The sequence below is a fragment of the Bombina bombina genome, chromosome 5 (assembly GCF_027579735.1).
Source record: "Bombina bombina isolate aBomBom1 chromosome 5, aBomBom1.pri, whole genome shotgun sequence".
NCBI lineage: Eukaryota > Metazoa > Chordata > Amphibia > Anura > Bombinatoridae > Bombina > Bombina bombina.
Genome location: NC_069503.1, coordinates 805,477,421 through 805,495,902, shown reverse-complemented (window position 1 = coordinate 805,495,902; position 18,482 = coordinate 805,477,421). Strand labels below are relative to the sequence as shown.

Sequence of the window (18,482 nt, the reverse complement as noted above, 5' to 3'; positions counted from 1 at the left end):
GCCTTAGCGGCAGAGTCCATGATGGAAAGGATGACATGTCCATAAGATCTGCATGCCAAGTCCTACTTGGCCACGCAGGGGCTATCAAGATCACAGAAGCTCTCTCCTGCTTGATCTTGGCAATTAGACGAGGGAGCAGAGGAAACGGTGGAAACACATAAGCCAGGCTGAAGGACCAGGGCGCTGCTAGAGCATCTATCAGCGCTGCCTTGGGATCCCTGGACCTGGACCCGTAACAAGGAAGCTTGGCGTTCTGACGAGACGCCATGAGATCCAGTTCTGGTTTGCCCCAAAGTTGGATCAAATGGGCAAATACCTCCGGATGGAGCTCCCACTCCCCCGGATGAAAAGTCTGCCGACTCAGAAAATCTGCCTCCCAGTTCTCTACTCCTGGGATATGGATAGCTGAGAAATGGCAAGAGTGAACCTCTGCCCATAGAATTATCTTTGAAACCTCCAACATTGCCAGAGGGCTCCTTGTTCCCGCCTGATGGTTGATATAGGTTACAGTTGTGATGTTGTCCGACTGAAATCTGATGAACCTGACCGCAGCTAGCTGAGGCCAAGCCTGAAGAGCATTGAATATCGCTCTTAGTTCCAGAATGTTTATCGGAAGGAGGGCCTCCTCCTGAGTCCACGAACCCTGAGCCTTCAGGGAGTTCCAGACTGCACCCCAGCCCAGAAGACTGGCATCTGTCGTTACTATAGTCCATTCTGGCCTGCGGAAACTCATTCCCTTGGACAGATAGACCCGAGATAGCCACAAGAGAAGAGAATCCCTGGTCTCTTCATCCAGATTTAGTAGAGGGGACAAATCTGTGTAATCCCCATTCCACTGATTGAGCATGTAAAAGTTGCAGTGGTCTGAGATGTAGGCAGGCAAACGGAACTATGTCCATTGCCGCTACCATTAATCCGATTACCTCCATACACTGAGCCACTGACGGACGAGAAATTGAATAAAGAGCACGGCAGGAAGTTAGAAGTTTTGACAATCTGACCTCTGTCAGATAAATCGACATTTCTACTGAATCTATCAGAGTTCCTAGGAAGGAAACTCTTGTGAGAGGTGAGAGAGAAGTCTTTCCTTCATTCACCTTCCACCCGTGAGACCTTAGGAATGCCACAACAATGTCCGTATGGGACCTGGCGATTTGAAAAGTTGACGCCTGTATCAGGATGTCGTCTAGGTAAGGGGCTACTGCTATACCCCGCGGTCTTAGAACCGCCAGAAGGGACCCTAGAACCTTCGCAAAGATTCTTGGTGCCATGGCTAACCCGAAGGGAAGAGCCACAAACTGGTAATGCCTGTCTAGGAAGGCGAACCTGATTAACTGATGATGATCCCTGTGTATCGGAATATGTAGATAAGCATCCTTTAAATCCACGGTAGTCATATATTGACCCTCCTGGATCATAGGTAAGATGGTTCGAATAGTCTCCATCTTGAAGGATGGGACCCTGAGAAATTTGTTTAGGATCTTGAGATCCAAGATTGGTCTGAAAGTTCCCTCTTTCTTGGGAACTATAAACAGATTTGAATAGAAGCCCTGCCCCTGTTCCTCCTTTGGAACTGGGTGGATCACTCCCATAACTAGTAGGTCTTGAACGCAATGTAAGAATGCCTCTCTCTTTATCTGGTTTGCAGGTAATTGTGAGAGATTAAATCTCCCCTTTGGAGATGAGGCTTTGAAATCCAGAAGATATCCCTGGGAAACAATCTCCAGAGCCCAGGGATCCTGGACATCTCTTGCCCAAGCCTGGGCGAAGAGAGAAAGTCTGCCCCCCCACTAGATCCGGTCCCGGATCGGGGGCTATTCCTTCATGCTGTTTTAGAGGCAGCAGCTGGCTTTTTGTCCTGTTTCCCCTTGTTCCAAGCCTGGTTAGGTCTCCAGACTGGCTTGGACTGGGCAAAATTTCCCTCTTGTTTTGTAGAAGAGGAAGATGAAGCTGCGCCACTCTTGAAGTTTCAAAAGGAACGAAAATTAGTCTGTTTGGTCCTTAACTTGTTGGACCTATCCTGGGGAAGGGCGTGGCCTTTTCCTCCAGTAATATCAGAAATGATCTCCTTCAATCCAGGCCCAAATAGGGTCTGCCCTTTGAAGGGGATCTTGAGAAGTTTAGACTTTGAAGTGACATCAGCTGACCAGGATTTAAGCCATAGCGCCCTACGTGCCTGAATGGCAAAACCTGAATTTTTGGCCGTTAGCTTGGTTAAATGAAAAACGGCGTCAGAAATAAATGAATTGGCTAACTTAAGAGCTTTAAGCCTGTCAAGGATATCATCCAACGGGGTCTCTACCTGTAAAGCCTCCTCCAGAGACTCGAACCAGAAAGCCGCTGCAGCAGTGACTGGGGCAATGCATGCAAGAGGCTGGAAAATAAAACCTTGTTGTATAAAGATTTTCTTAAGGAAACCCTCTAATTTCTTATCCATAGGATCTAGGAAAGCACAACTGTCCTCGACAGGAATAGTTGTACGCTTAGCTAGGGTAGAGACTGCTCCCTCCACCTTAGGGACCGTCTGCCACAAGTCCCGTGTAGCGGCATCTATAGGAAACATTTTCTTAAAAGCAGGAGGGGGAGAGAACGGCACACCTGGTCTATCCCATTCCTTAATAATAATTTCTGAAAACCTCTTAGGGATTGGAAAAACATCAGTGTAAACAGGCACTGCAAAGTATTTGTCCATTTTACACAATTTCTCTGGGACTACAATGGTGTCACAGTCATCCAGAGTCGCTAAAACCTCCCTGAGCAACACGCGGAGGTGTTCAAGCTTAAATTTAAATGCTGTCATTTCAGAGTCAGACTGAAGTAACGCCTTCCCTGAATCAGAAATGTCACCCACAGATAGAAGCTCTCCTGCTTCGGCTTCTGTACATTGTGAGGGTATATCAGACATAGCTACTAAAGTGTCAGAAAGCTCTGTATTTGTTCTAGCCCCAGAGCTGTCTCGCTTTCCTTGTAACCCTGACAGTTTGGACAATACCTCTGTGAGGGTATGATTCATAACTGCCGCCATGTCTTGTAAAGTAAACGCATTGGACGCGCTAGATGTACTTGGCGTCCCTTGAGCGGGAGTTATAGGTTCTGACACGTGGGGAGAGCTAGCTGGCATAACCTCCCTTTTGTCAGTCTCAGAAACCTCAGGTGATAAATCTTTCAAACTTATAGAAAGGTCAGTGCATTTGGTACACATTCTAAGAGGGGGTTCCACAATGGCTTCTAAACATAATGAACAAGGAGTTTCCTCTATGTCAGTTTAATAGACTAGTAATGAGACCAGCAAGCTTGGGAAACACTTTAATAAATGTGAAAAAAGCAATAATAAAAAACGGTACTGTGCCTTTAAGAGAAAAAAACTACCACATAAACTGCAAAACAGTGAAAAAAAGTAGTAAACGCTACGAAATTTTTACAGTGTGTATAAGGGACTAAAACAGCATTGCACCCACTTGCAAATGGATGATTAACCCCTCAGGCCCAAAAACGAATTAGAAAAACATTAAACCTGTTAACAAACAGTCAAACACACTGCCACAGCTCTGCTGTAGCTCCTACCTGGCCCTTAAAAACGATTTTTGCAGGAACAAAACCCTCTATAGAGGTCCTATAAGCCAGAGGACTCCTTCAGGGAAGCTGGATGTCACAGACTAAAAACGAAAATAGGCCCCTCCCACCATGTACTCAAAGTCAGAGGGCCTTACAAAAGTACTCCTAGGAGTAATCCAACAAGCCATGTGGAAACTAGGCCCCAAATAAAGATTTATCACCCTCAGAAAAAACGTTTTTATTTTTATAAATCATGCAAACGTTTTTACACTAAGTAATATAAGAATTAATATGAATATTATCCCTTTTTGCAAGCATTATCCCAGTTGTTGTTAAATCACTGTATCAGGCTTACCTTAAATATACCAGGCACTGTCATCATTTTCTAGACCTTATCTATCTAGAAAAAAATATACTGAAAATACCTCAAAGCAGGTAATCTGCAGACCGTCCCCCCAACTGAAGTTTTCTTTCCATACTCTTCAGTTATGTGTGAGAACAGTAATGGACCTTAGTTACAAACCGCTAAGATCATCAAACCTCCAGGCAGAAGTCTTCTTCCAATTTCTGCCTGAGAGTAAAACAGTACAACGCAGGTACCGTTTAAAAATAACAAACTTTTGATTGAAGGTAAAAACTACACTAAGTCACCACATCTCTCTTGATACTTCCTTTCTTGTCGAGAGCTGCAAGAGAATGACTGGGGGTGGCAGTTAGGGGAGGAGCTATATAGACAGCTCTGCTGTGGGTGTCCTCTTGCAGCTTCCTGTTGGGAAGGAGAATATCCCACAAGTAATGGATGAACCCGTGGACTGGATACACCTTTACAAGAGAAATTAACATTACTTAAAGGGACAGTCTAGGCCAAAAAAAAAAACTTTCATGATTCAGATAGAGCATGTAATATTAAACAATTTTCCAATTTACTTTTATCACCAATTTTGCTTCGTTCTCTTGGGATTCTTAGTTGAAAGCTTAACCTAGGAGGTTCATATGCTAATTTCTTAGACCTTGAAGGCCACCTCTTTTCAGAATGCATTTTAACACTTTTTCACCTCTAGAGGGTGTTAGTTCGTGTATTTCATATAGATAACACTGTGCTCATGCACATGAAGTTATCTGGGAGCAGGCACGGATTGGCTAAACTGCAAGTCTGTCAAAAGAACTGAAATAAAGGGACAGTTTGAGGAGGCTTAGATACAAGGTAATTACAGAGGTTAAAAGTATATTAATATAACTGTGTTGGTTATGCAAAACTGGGGAATGGGTAATAAAGGGATTACCTATCTTTTAAAACAATAAAAATTCTGGTGGAGACTGTCCCTTTAACTCCTCTACACTACACTAGCAGCATAATTTCTTCTGCTGGCTGTGTTTACATAGGCTTGTCAAAAGCCTTTACTTACGTATAGAAACTTGTTAGAAAGTTTTTGAATAGACGGCCACGTACCATCATTCTTAGAAAGCTGGGAGAGGGACCTAGGGGTCATTATCCTGCCCCAAACAAGCACACAGATCTTCCGAGCCACAATGAGATCCTCAATCTCGTCCTCTATCTTAGAGATTAATTTCAAGCTACTGCATAGGTGGTACCTCACTCCAAGGAAGCTGCACCGCCTATTCCGCACCCGAAGTAACAGGTGCTGGCGCTGCGGCCATGTAAATAGCGACACAGCCCATATGTGGTGGTGGTGCAATGCCATCCAGAACTTCTGGAGAACCGTGATCTCAGAGAAAGAAATTATACTGGAAGCCCAATTGCCCCTAGACCCTCTGATGTGGTTACTGCACAAACCTTTCCCAACGATTAAATATAAACCATATGCCCGTCTTTTAAACATTATGATTAATGGAATTAAAATCCTAATAGCTAAAAACTGGAGAAGTAGGGACACCCCCACTACAGACATGTGGATCCAAAAGGTCACTGAAATTATAGAACTAGAGGAATACTACCACCTCAAGTACGATAAAATGAACTCCTACGCGGAGTTCACACAACTCTGGACCTATTATGTAAAGCACAGACCCTAAACAGAAATACAGACAAAGGCTAATTGTCCCCGGCTATGGGAGCTTCAAAACACTTTACTGACTGGGTATGAGCGCTGGAGGCACGGACGGACTGGGACCACACCCCCCCTCTCCCTCCCCTTTTCCCCCCCAGTTACTTTATCCTAATTTCCTCCTATGACACTATATATTGTTTATTATAAAACCCACAGTTATTATTGCATTGTACGCCTTGGAGCTGCGTCTCCACCCTCTTGTAACTCTATTTTAAACGCAATAAAACTGTTAAAAAAAAAAAAGAAAAAAAAAGAAAGTTTTTGAATAGACAATGCTCTCCTCTGATTAAATCTAAGCCCTGAGTGACTTTTTATACATTTGCTATTAAGAAAACAAAATGAATGCTTACCTGATGAATTTCTTTCTTTCCGGACATGGAGAGTTCACGTCATTCCAATTACTAGTGGGATATTCAACTCCTGGCCAGCAGGAGGCGGCAAACAGCACCCCAGCAAAGTTGTTAAGTGTCACTTCCCTTAATCATAACCCCCAGTCATTCACCCGAAGGGAAACAGAAATGAAGATAACACAAGGATATAGAGATGCCTGAGGTTAACACAAAAAAACTGGCTTCTTAAATTTAAATAAGGGCGGGGTCGTGGACTCTCCATGCCCGGAAAGAAAAATTTATCAGGTAAGCATAAATTTTGGCATGGAGAGTTCACGATTTAATTCCAATTACAAGTGGGATACCCAATACCCCAATACCCAAGCTAGAGGACACAGAATGAAAAGGAAGGGATAACAAGGCAGGCGGACCTAAACGGAAGGCAAAACTTTTCTCCCAAAGGAAGCCTCAGCTGAGGCAAAAGTATCAAATTTGTAGAATTTGGAAAAAAAAGGTATGCAAAGAGGACCATGTTGCCGCCTTACAAATTTGCTCCATAGAGGCTTCATTTTTGAAAGCCCAGGAAGAGGAGACAGCTCTAGGTTGCTGTCCAGCAGTCTCATAAGTCAACCAGATAACACTTCTCAACCAGAGAGAAAGGGTAGTAGAATTGGCCTTGTGACCTTTACGCTTACCAGAGAAGAAAACGAACAGGGCAGTAGACAGCCAAAATCTTTAGTTGCTTTAAGAGCATGCACAACATCCAAGTTATGCAAAAGACTTTCCATCTGGGAAGGAGGATTGGGACAAAAAGAAGAAAAAACTATTTCCTGATTAATATTTCGATCCAACACTACCTTAGGAAGAAATCCCAGCTTAGTACGAATAACCGCCTTATCTGCATGAAAAATAAGATAAGGGGAATCACACTGCAGAGCCAAAAACCCAGAAACCCTGCGAGCAGAAGAAATAAAAAGAAGAAACAAAACCTTCCAAGATAACAATTTCATATCAACAAAATACATTGGCTCAAACGGAGCCTGTTGCAAAACTTTAACAAGGTTAAGGCTCCAAGGAGGAGCAACAGGTTTAAACACAGGCCTGATTCTGACCAGAGGCTGAACAAAAGCTTGGACATCTGGCAAATCTGCCAGGCATTTGTGCAAAAGAATAGACAGTTCCAAAATCTGGCCCTTCAGAGTACTGACTGACTGACAAACCCGTCTCCAGGCCCTCCTGAAGAAAAGACAATTCTGGGTATCCTTACTCTGCTCCAAGAGAAAGCCTTCAGATCATACCAATAAAAGGTATTTGCGCCATACTTTATGGTAAATCTTGCAAGTAACAGGTTTACGAGCCTGGAGGATGGTATCAATGACCGTCTCAGAGAAGTCACGCCTAGCAAAAACTAGGAGTTCAATCTCCAAGCAGTCAGCTTTACAGAATCTACATTTGGATGGAGGAAGAAACCCTGAAGTAGAAGGTCCTTCCTCAGAGGTAACCTCCAAGGTGGAAGAGATGACATCTTTACTAGATCCACAAGATCCTGCGAGGCCATGCAGAAGCTATTAAAATCACAGATGCTCTCTTCTGTTTGATACGAGCAATGACTCGTGGAAGGAGAGCAAACAGAGTAAACAGGTACGCCAGATTAAAGTTCTAAGGAACAGCCAGAGCGCCTATCAGAACAGCCTGAGGATCTCTTGACCTTAAGTTGTACTTTGGAAGCTTGGCGTTTTGATGAGACGCCATCAGATCCAACTCTGGAATCCCCCACCTGAGGGTTATCTTTGAGAACACCTCAAGATGGAGAGCCCACTCCCCGGGATGAAAAATCTGTCTGCTCAGAAAATCCTCATCCCAGTTGTCCACCCCTGGAATGTGGATGGCAGATAGGAGACAATTGTGAGCTTCCGCCAACTGCAGAATGCGAGTCACCTCCTTCATTGCTAAGGAATTAAGAGTTCCCCCTGATGGTTGTTGTAAGCCACCAAGGTGATATTGTCCAATTGGAATCTGATAAATCGGACAATATCACCTCGGACTCAGATAATTGAGGCCAAGCTGTCAAGGCATTGAAGATGTTTATGGAAAGAGAAGAAGACTCCTCCCAAGTCCACAGGCCCTGAGCTTTTAGAGAGCCCCAAATGGCTCCCCAGCCCAACAGGATGGCGTCCGTGGTCACAATCACCCAGGAAGGTCTCAGGAAGCAAGTGCCCCGAGACAGATGGTCCTGTAAAATCCACCACAACAAGAGTCTCTTGTGAGGGGATCCAGATCTATCCCCTGCAATAAATCTAAATGGTCTTCGTTCCATTGATTAAGCATGCATAGTTGCAGAGGTCTCAGATAGAATCAATCAAAAGGAATGATGTCCATGGAAGCCACTATCAAACCAATCACCTCCATGCATTGCGCTACAGATGCCCGAATATCAGACCGGAGAGAAAGGCACAAAAGCTAGAAGTTTGGATTTTCTGACAACCGTCAGAAAAATCTTAATGGACAGGAAATCTATGATTGTCCCTAAGAAACACACGCTTGTAGCTGGAACAGAGTAGCTCTTTTCCAGATTCACTTTCCAGTCGTGGGAAGAAAGAAAATCCAACATCTCTGTATGAGATTTTGCTAGTTGAAAAGATGATGCCTGAACCAAGATGTTGTCTAGGCAAGGCGCCACCGCAATTCCCTGAGATCTGACCACTGCCAAAAGAGCTCCCAGAACCTTTGTGAATATACTGGGAGCCATGGCAAGGCCAAACGGAAGTGCAACAAACTGGAAATGCTTGTCCAAAAAGACAAACCTCAGAAACGGGTGATGATCCCTGTGAAAGGGAACATGAAGATACTTGTCCTTCAGGTCTATGGTCGCCATAAACTGACCCTCTTGGACCAAGGGAAGAATGGAATGAATGGTTTCCATTTTGAAGGACGGAACCCTGAGGAACTTCTTTAAACACTTTAGGTCTAACATGGGACGGAAAGTTCCCTCCTTTTTGGGAGCCACAAAAAGATTTGAATAGAAACCTAAACCCCGTTCCCTTACGGGAACTGTAACAATCACTCCCAGGGAAGATAGGTCCTTTACGCAGTTTAAGAAGGGCTCTCTCTTTACCTGTTCTGCAGATAATCTTTAGAGGATGAATCTGCCTCTGTGAGGACAAGTCTTGAAGCCTTTTCTGTAACCCTGGGATACTATTTCCACTGCCCAGGGATCCGGAACATCTCGTATCCAAGCTTGATGAAAGAAAGTCTGCCCCCTACCTGATCCAGAATCGGACCGGGGGCAATCCCTTCATGCTGATTTTGAATCAGTGGAAGGCTTCTTGGCTGCTTCGCCTTATTCCACTGGCTGGAACTCCATGAAGTCTTGGATTGCTCCGGCTTTGAAGAGGAGGAGGAAGACTTCTGTCCTTTGAAATTACGAAAGGAACAAAAATTTGAATTCTGGTGACACTTAGGTCTATTGTTCTTGTCCTGAGGTAGGAAAGATCCCTTTCCACCCGTAATTTCTGAAATGATCTCCACCAGACCAGGACAGAAAAAAGTCTAACTCTTATAAGGCAATGACAAAAGCTTGGACTTGGAAGTTACATCAGCCGACCAAGATTTTAACCACAAAGCTCTGTGAGCTAGAACCGCAAAGCTAGACATTTTGGCTCCCAGCCTAATCACTTGCATATTGGCATCACAGATAAAAGTATTGGCCAGTTTAAGAGCCTTGATCCTATCTTGGATCTCCTCTATAGAAGTCTCTTCTGAAATTAGCTCAGACAAAGCATCACACCAATAAGATGCTGCTCCCACAACAGTAGCAATACTTGCAGCAGGCTGCCACTATAATCCCTGATGAATGTACATCTTTTTTAAGAAAGCCTGTTATCCATGGAATTCTTGAAAGAACAACTATCCTCTATAGCAGGGGTCGCCAACCTTTCGGACCTCAGAGACCACTAACATGATTTTTTTTAAAAAGGTACAAACCTCTATAATGTGTGTGTGTATATATACAGAGAGGCAGAAAGTGGGAAAAAAAAATTGTGTTTAAAAGGACCACAAATCTTCAAAGTTACCTCCCCAGTTAGGAATTATTCAAAACTACTTATGATCATGGACAGACATTTGAGTCATCAATTAAGTTTATATCAGAAAGCTCTCAATATGGATGTGAGCTAACCACGACTGATGTTAGTGGCAATTAATATAATACTGGTGGGATATGACTGATCTGCTGGTTGACAATTACTAGAATTCAGGTGGAATGGCTTTGTGCATGGGAAAATTAGAAAGAAAAAATAATTAATATCTAATATTAAAAAGAAGAATATGATGGAGGGGAGGAAGACAAACAGTGATGTAAGTCCATCTGAAGGAATTGGGAAAACTACTACAAAGAGACAGGTAAAGGGAAGAAATTAAATGAAATAAGACTTTTTTTTTTTTAAGATTTTTCTTTTTATATATACTTTAATTCCACTATTTTCAAGCCAAGACTATACCAACCAGAACGTTATGAAAATCACATAAAATAACTTTATTTAGATAGTAAAAAGTTTATTAGACTTAGGGCAAAAGGAATTTATCACACTTAAAAACAACCTCAGACTGTCTGAGGCTCCTACCATGTCAGGAATTGAAAATACCACTAGCAAGAGGAAGTGAGACTCTCCAGATGAAATCAGAGTTCCTCTCCTCCTGGCTGATGATCAGATCGCCAAACTTAGCCGCCAAGCTGATGCTCCAAGACTCACTAAGCTCTGCTCTCTACAATAACACTGAAGAGAGGAGAGTCATGTGAGCGGGCCGAGAAAAGAAACCGCGCCACAGGAATTACAAGTGCCCGTTTTTTTAATGGCTCAAAACAAAAGTAAAAAGTATTTGTAACCCGTATCCGGACTTCATAAATAAGGGGAAAATGTTAAATCCCCTTAACAACCCTTCAGCCAGTGTGAAATAAAGGAAAACTCCAAGCTTAGCTCTTCATTAACCCCTTAAGTTTCAGAAAAAAATATACAAGTGCCAGTAAAAACTGCCCATAAATGTACCCTTAATCAAAAAAGTATAGTTATGTCCCAAAATAGATCCACTTGAGGGTTAACCTCTAAAGTGTTGTCCTTCAGTACCTAGAAGGCAAATGCACTTACCTGTGGATCCAGCTGCAGGGAAGGTAACAGCTACTTAAGTGTGACAGGCACTCCACTCCCTGTCAGGGACCTGTAGGAAAAGAAAGAACAGAGAAACCAACCCTGACTTTCTCCAAAGGGGTAGCAAAAGTGTTAGAAGTAAAGGAAAGACTACCTCGCCGCCTTCTAACTGCTAAAAGCCACCACTACTCTTACTAAAGAGATTGATGTGGACACAGCTAGACCCCAATCCTTGCTTGCAGGGAAAAGTACCCATTAAAGGATTAAATATCTTCAAACAACATCTTCGCCATCCTCCTGTGATCAGGGCAAAAGAGAATGACTGGGGGTTATGGGCAAGGGAAGTGACACTTAACAGCTTTGCTGGGGTGCTCTTTGCCTCTTCCTGCTGGCCAGGAGTTGAATATCCCACTAGTAATTGGAATGAAGTTATGGACTCTCCATGCCATAGGAAAGAAACATTTAAATAGAAGATTCAGCTATTTGTTTGCAAAAGGATACAAAGACTGACATAGTATAAACTTACTATATACTAATTTACTTCCAAGTTTTAGCTCCCCCCATCCCCCCAACATGTTTGTAAGCATCAATATTTGTTTCCTACTGACTGATACTGTTGGTGTAATGCACTTTATTATCATACCATGTAACTTTAGCGGCACTATACAAATACATTTTAATATATCATATTTACCTTTAATACTAGGTGGCATTAAGATATTAATGTATATATGGTAACATAATATTGCTACACTTAAAGGGAATAAAATTTAATTTAGTAAAATCACATTCAATAATGTTAGCCCATACTAATCCATTTATTAGATGTAATTAGCCAAATTTCATGTTACTTTAGGCTATGACAAACCTGTGCATAAGCGCTCTGAGTCACTTTCTTTAAATCATCCTGAGCTCCAGTTGTAATTCTTCCAAAGAAAATCTGCTCTGAAACACGACCTCCCAATGTCATACACATCCTGTCCATAAGCTGCTCTTTTGTATACAGATACTGCTCTTTAGGCAAGTACTGTGCGTAGCCTAAACCTTTTCCTCGGGGGATGATAGAAACCTGAAATTAAAAAAAGATATATTAACCTTTATATAAAAATGTATATACAAGAGCATAATTTAAACATTTTTAGTCATAAGTTAAACTCTTTAAAACTTAATATTGAACAGAAAAATACGTTTGCCGACAGCTCAACCCTAGGGACAGATTGTTTAAAGGTTTACAAAGGCAACTATCTCAACTCTATTGGTGAAAAGAGACACCACACAAGAACAGAATCATCCATATTTGAAGAAAAAAAAAAAATACAAATTTAAAAACGCCCTCTTTTAGATGCACCAAAAAAAAATGAAAATTAATGTCCCTGTAAGGAAAATAACGGCTTTATTACACTACCTAAAAACAATGTAGGAAAATAATAAAGTAAAAATATTTTTTCATGATGACATTTTCCTATGAAAGTTTTGTTGGCCGTATTTTGGAGCAAATTTTAAGGTATTATAACCTCCAAAAATAATATGATGGGATGTAACCAATAGCAATCACTAAAAACTGTATGGACAAACAGTAATTGCTGAAATTGTTTCATCTTTGGCTCTCTTTTCACTGTCACTCCAGACTTTTCTCTGAATCTGTGTAGACATGCGTGGAAGACAAAAATAAAATCAGCCACTTAACGTGACTTTTTATTAAATACACTGTTCTCAAAAACATAATTTATGCTTACCTGATAAATTTATTTCTCTTGTAGTGTATCCAGTCCACGGATCATCCATTACTTGTGGGATATTCTCCTTCCCAACAGGAAGTTGCAAGAGGATCACCCACAGCAGAGCTGCTATATAGCTCCTCCCCTCACTGCCATATCCAGTCATTCGACCGAAACAAGCCGAGGAAGGAGAAACCATAGGGTGCAGTGGTGACTGAAGTTTAATTAAATTTAGACCTGCCTTAAAAGGACAGGGCGGGCCGTGGACTGGATACACTACAAGAGAAATAAATTTATCAGGTAAGCATAAATTATGTTTTCTCTTGTTAAGTGTATCCAGTCCATGGATCATCCATTACTTGTGGGATACCAATACCAAAGCTAAAGTACACGGATGATGGGAGGGACAAGGCAGGAACTTAAACGAAAGGAACCACTGCCTGTAGAACCTTTCTCCCAAAAACAGCCTCCGAAGAAGCAAAAGTATCAAATTTGTAAAATTTTGAAAAACTATTAAGCGAAAACCAAGTCGCAGCCTTGCAAATCTGTTCAACAGAGGCCTCATTTTTAAAGGCCCAGGTGGAAGCCACAGCTCTAGTGGAATGAGCTGTAATCCTTTCAGGAGGCTGCTGTCCAGCAGTCTCATAGGCTAAACGGATTATACTCCGAAGCCAAAAAGAAAGAGAGGTTGCCGAGGCCTTTTGACCTCTCCTCTGTCCAGAGTAAACAACAAACAGGTTAGATGTTTGGCTAAAATCTTTAGTAGCCTGTAAGTAAAACGTCAAGGCACGGACTACGTCTAGATTATGCAAAAGACGTTCCTTCTTTGAAGAAGGATTAGGACATAATGATGGAACAACAATCTCTTGATTGATATTCTTGTTAGAAACCACCTTAGGTAAAAACCCAGGTTTTGTACGCAGAACAACTTTATCTGAATGAAAAATCAGATAAGGAGAATCCCAATGTAAAGCAGATAACTCCGAGACTCTTCGAGCCGAGGAAATGGCCATCAGAAAAAGAACTTTCCATGATAGAAGTTTGATATCAATAGAATGAAGGGGTTCAAACGGAACCCCTTGAAGAACTTTAAGAACCAAGTTTAAGCTCCATGGAGGAGCAACAGGTTTAAACACAGGCTTAATTCTAACTAAAGCCTGACAAAATGCCTGAACGTCTGGAACTTCTGCCAGACGTTTGTGTAAAAGAATAGACAGAGCAGAAATCTGTCCCTTTAAAGAACTAGCTGATAATCCTTTGTCCAAACCCTCTTGGAGAAGGACAATATCCTAGGAATCCTAACCCTACTCCATGAGTAATTCTTGGATTCACACCAATGAAGATATTTACGCCATATCTTGTGGTAAATTTTCCTGGTGACAGGCTTTCTTGCCTGTATTAAGGTATCAATTACTGACTCGGAGAAGCCACGCTTTGATAGGATCAAGCGTTAAATCTCCATGCAGTCAGTCTCAGAGAAAGTAGATTCGGATGATTGAAAGGACCTTGTATTAGAAGGTCTTGTCTCAGAGGCAGAGTCCATGGTGGAAAGGATGACATGTCCACTAGGTCTGCATACCAGGTCCTGCGTGGCCACGCAGGCGCTATCAATATCACCGATGCTCTCTCCTGTTTGATTTTGGCAATCAGACGAGGGAGCAGAGGAAACGGTGTAAACACATAAGCCAGGTTGAAGAACCAAGGCGCTGCTAGAGCATCTATCAGTGCCTCTTCTGGGTCCCTGGACCTGGATCCGTAACAAGGAAGCTTGGCGTTCTGGCGAGACGCCATGAGATCCAATTCTGGTTTGCCCCAACGGAGAACCAATTGAGCAAACACCTCCGGATGGAGTTCCCACTCCCCCGGAAGAAAAGTCTGACGACTTAGAAAATCCGCCTCCCAGTTCTCTACACCTGGGATATGGATCGCTGACAGGTGGCAAGAGTGAGTCTCTGCCCAGCGAATTATCTTGGAGACTTCTGACATCGCTAGGGAACTCCTGGTTCCCCCTTGATGGTTGATGTAAGCCACAGTCGTGATGTTGTCCGATTGAAATCTGATTAACCTCAGTGTTGCTAACTGAGGCCAAGCTAGAAAAGCATTGAATATTGCTCTTAACTCCAGAATATTTATTGGGAGGAGTTTCTCCTCCTGAGTCCATGAACCCTGAGCCTTCAGGGAGTTCCAGACTGCACCCCAGCCTAGAAGGCTGGCATCCGTTGTTACAATTGTCCAATCTGGTCTGCGAAAGGTCATACCCATGGACAGATGGACCCGAGATAACCACCAGAGAAGAGAATCTCTGGTTTCCTGATCCAGATTTAGTAGAGGGGACAAATCTCTGTAATCCCCATTCCACTGACTGAGCATGCATAATTGCAGCGGTCTGAGATGCAGGCGCGCAAATGGCACTATGTCCATCGCCGCTACCATTAAGCCGATTACTTCCATGCACTGAGCCACCGTGGGGCGCGGAATGGAGTGAAGAACACGGCAAGCATTTAGAAGTTTTGATAACCTGGACTCCGTCAGGTAAATTTTCATTTCTATAGAATCTATTAGAGTCCCTAGGAAGGAAACCCTTGTGAGAGGAGATAGAGAACTCTTTTCTTCGTTCACTTTCCACCCATGCGACCTCAGGAATGCCAGAACTATCTCTGTATGAGATTTGGCAATTTGAAAGCTTGACGCCTGTATCAGGATGTCGTCTAGGTAAGGAGCCACCGCTATGCCTCGCGGCCTTAGGACCGCCAGAAGTGAGCCCAGAACCTTTGTAAAAATTCTTGGGGCTGTAGCCAACCCGAATGGAAGAGCTACAAATTGATAATGCCTGTCTAGAAAGGCAAACCTCAGGAACCGATGATGATTCTTGTGAATCGGAATGTGAAGGTAGGCATCCTTTAAGTCCACTGTGGTCATGTACTGACCCTCTTGGATCATGGGTAAAATGGTTCGAATAGTTTCCATCTTGAATGACTGAACTCTGAGGAATTTGTTTAGGATCTTTAGATCCAAAATTGGTCTGAAGGTTCCCTCTTTTTTGGGAACCACAAACAGATTTGAATAAAACCCCTGTCCTTGTTCCGTCCGCGGAACTGGATGGATCACTCCCATTACAAGGAGGTCTTGTACGCAGCTTAGGAATGCCTCTTTCTTTATCTGGTTTGCAGATAATCTTGAAAGGTGAAATCTCCCTTGTGGAGGAGAAGCTTTGAAGTCCAGAAGATATCCCTGAGATATGATCTCCAACGCCCAGGGATCCTGAACATCTCTTGCCCACACCTGGGTGAAGAGAGAGAGTCTGCCCCCTACTAGATCCGTTGTCGGATAGGGGGCGGCTCCTTCATGCTGTCTTAGAGGCAGCAGCAGGCTTTCTGGCCTGCTTGCCCTTGTTCCAGGACTGGTTAGGTTTCCAGGCCTGCTTGGATTGAGCAAAAGTTCCCTCTTGTTTTGAAGCAGAGGAAGTTGATGCTGCACCTGCCTTGAAATTTCGAAAGGCACGAAAATTAGACTGTTTGGCCCTTGATTTGGCCCTGTCCTGAGGAAGGGTATGACCCTTACCTCCAGTAATGTCAGCAATAATTTCTTTCAAACCAGGCCCGAATAAGGTCTGCCCCTTGAAAGGAATGTTGAGTAACAGACTTTGAAGTCACATCAGCTGACCAAGATTTGAGCCATAGCGCCCTACGCGCCTGGATGGCGAATCCGGAATTCTTAGCCGTTAGTTTAGTCAAATGAACAATGGCATCAGAAACAAATGAGTTAGCTAGCTTAAGAGTTCTAAGCTTGTCAATAATTTCAGTCAATGGAGCTGTATGGATGGCCTCTTCCAGGGCCTCAAACCAGAACGCCGCTGCAGCAGTGACAGGCGCAATGCATGCAAGGGGCTGTAAAATAAAACCTTGTTGAATAAACATTTTCTTAAGGTAACCCTCTAATTTTTTATCCATTGGATCTGAAAAAGCACAACTGTCCTCAACCGGGATAGTGGTACGCTTTGCTAAAGTAGAAACTGCTCCCTCCACCTTAGGGACTGTCTGCCATAAGTCCCATGTAGTGGCATCTATTGGAAACATTTTTCTAAATATAGGAGGTGGGGAAAAGGGCACACCGGGCCTATCCAACTCCTTACTAATAATTTCTGTAAGCCTTTTAGGTATTGGAAAAACATCAGTACTCACCGGCACTGCATAGTATTTATCCAGCCTACACAATTTCTCTGGCACTGCAATTGTGTCACAGTCATTCAGAGCAGCTAATACCTCCCCAAGCAATACACGGAGGTTCTCAAGCTTAAATTTAAAATTAAAAATCTCTGAATCAGGTCTCCCTGATTCAGAGACGTCACCCACAGACTGAAGCTCTCCGTCCTCAGGTTCTGCATATTGTGACACAGTATCAGACATGGCTCTTACAGCATCTACGCGCTCTGTATCTAGTCTAACCCCAAAGCTATCGCGCTTGCCTCTCAATTCAGGCAATCTGGATAATACCTCTGACAGGGTATTATTCATGATTGCAGCCATGTCCTGCAAAGTAATCGCTATGGGCGTCCCTGATGTACTTGGCGCCATATTAGCGAGCGTCCCTTGAGCGGGAGGCGAAGGGTCCGACACGTGGGGAGAGTTAGTCGGCATAACTTCCCCCTCGACAGACCCCTCTGGTGACAATTCTTTTATAGATAAAGACTAAGCTCTTTCAGGCTTGCTGTATTGATTCTCTGTTAAAGTAAGATTGTCTGTTTAAGTATTATAGTTAGCTAACCAAGGTAGTTAGGCAAACAAGGTTTTGGGGTAACCAAGGGGAAATATATTTTATACTTTTAAGTTAAACCTTTTATTAAGAATGTGTGAGAATCTCATTCAGTGTACAGCTTGACACATGTTTGCATCACTGGAGCAGCCGCTTCTGGGATTATATGTTTGTGGCAAGTGTGAGCATATTGTCTCTTTAGAAACTAGTATTGGGGATCTGGAGGAACGAATTGCAACACTACATGAAATTCAGACACTTGAAAGGGAAATGGATAGGACTGAGCTGGTTGTTAATGGTTCCAGCAGTGGGAATGGGGAGGATTCAGATGAGGAGACTCCAGGATGTAGCTGGGTCACAGTCAGAGGGCGAAGTAAAGGTAAGCGGAAGAGACGGGCCAGTTCTGAGCTGGTGCACCCCAATAGATTTGCCAGATTAAGTGAAGATGTTGGGGATATCAGTTCAGGGGTGGCAGTGTCAGAGAGGGCTGTGTTGCCTAGTATAGTGTAAGGAGGATAGGTGAGAATTGGCGCTTATATCAACCCTAATGCCAAGTATAGAAGGGTCTCTCTCTAAGAACCCTGAGGAGGATAGTAGAATAATTTAAGCGGAAATACTGGCGCTGAAGGCAGGGTAGTACACAAATACAATATACGGGTAACCTAAAAGGGTCTACCTTAGCAGGAATATAATCATTATAAAAGTTAATAAATGGTTATAGCCTAATATATATCTAAGAAAATATATTTAATAGTGTAAAATTACAATACAATCAAGATTAAAAAATCAGTGTTAATAAAATCAGTACATATATACTAAAAAGTAATTAATGGGGCCCTTTAAATTAGTTTGAAAAAACATACAGAAAGGGGAAAGATTAACCACAAATCTATATATATATATATATATATATAT

The 18,482-nt window shown here is 42.8% G+C and overlaps 1 protein-coding gene across 1 annotated transcript in view; it reads right to left on the bottom strand.

Annotated features, from left to right (window-relative positions):
* AFG3L2 (AFG3 like matrix AAA peptidase subunit 2) overlaps positions 1-18,482 on the bottom strand; it is a 231,269-nt gene that overhangs the window by 32,997 nt on the left and 179,790 nt on the right. Inside the window, exon 15 of the mRNA XM_053714902.1 lies at positions 11,966-12,166. Within this exon, the coding sequence (XP_053570877.1) occupies positions 11,966-12,166 (201 nt within the window). The remainder of the gene's footprint in view (positions 1-11,965; positions 12,167-18,482) is intronic.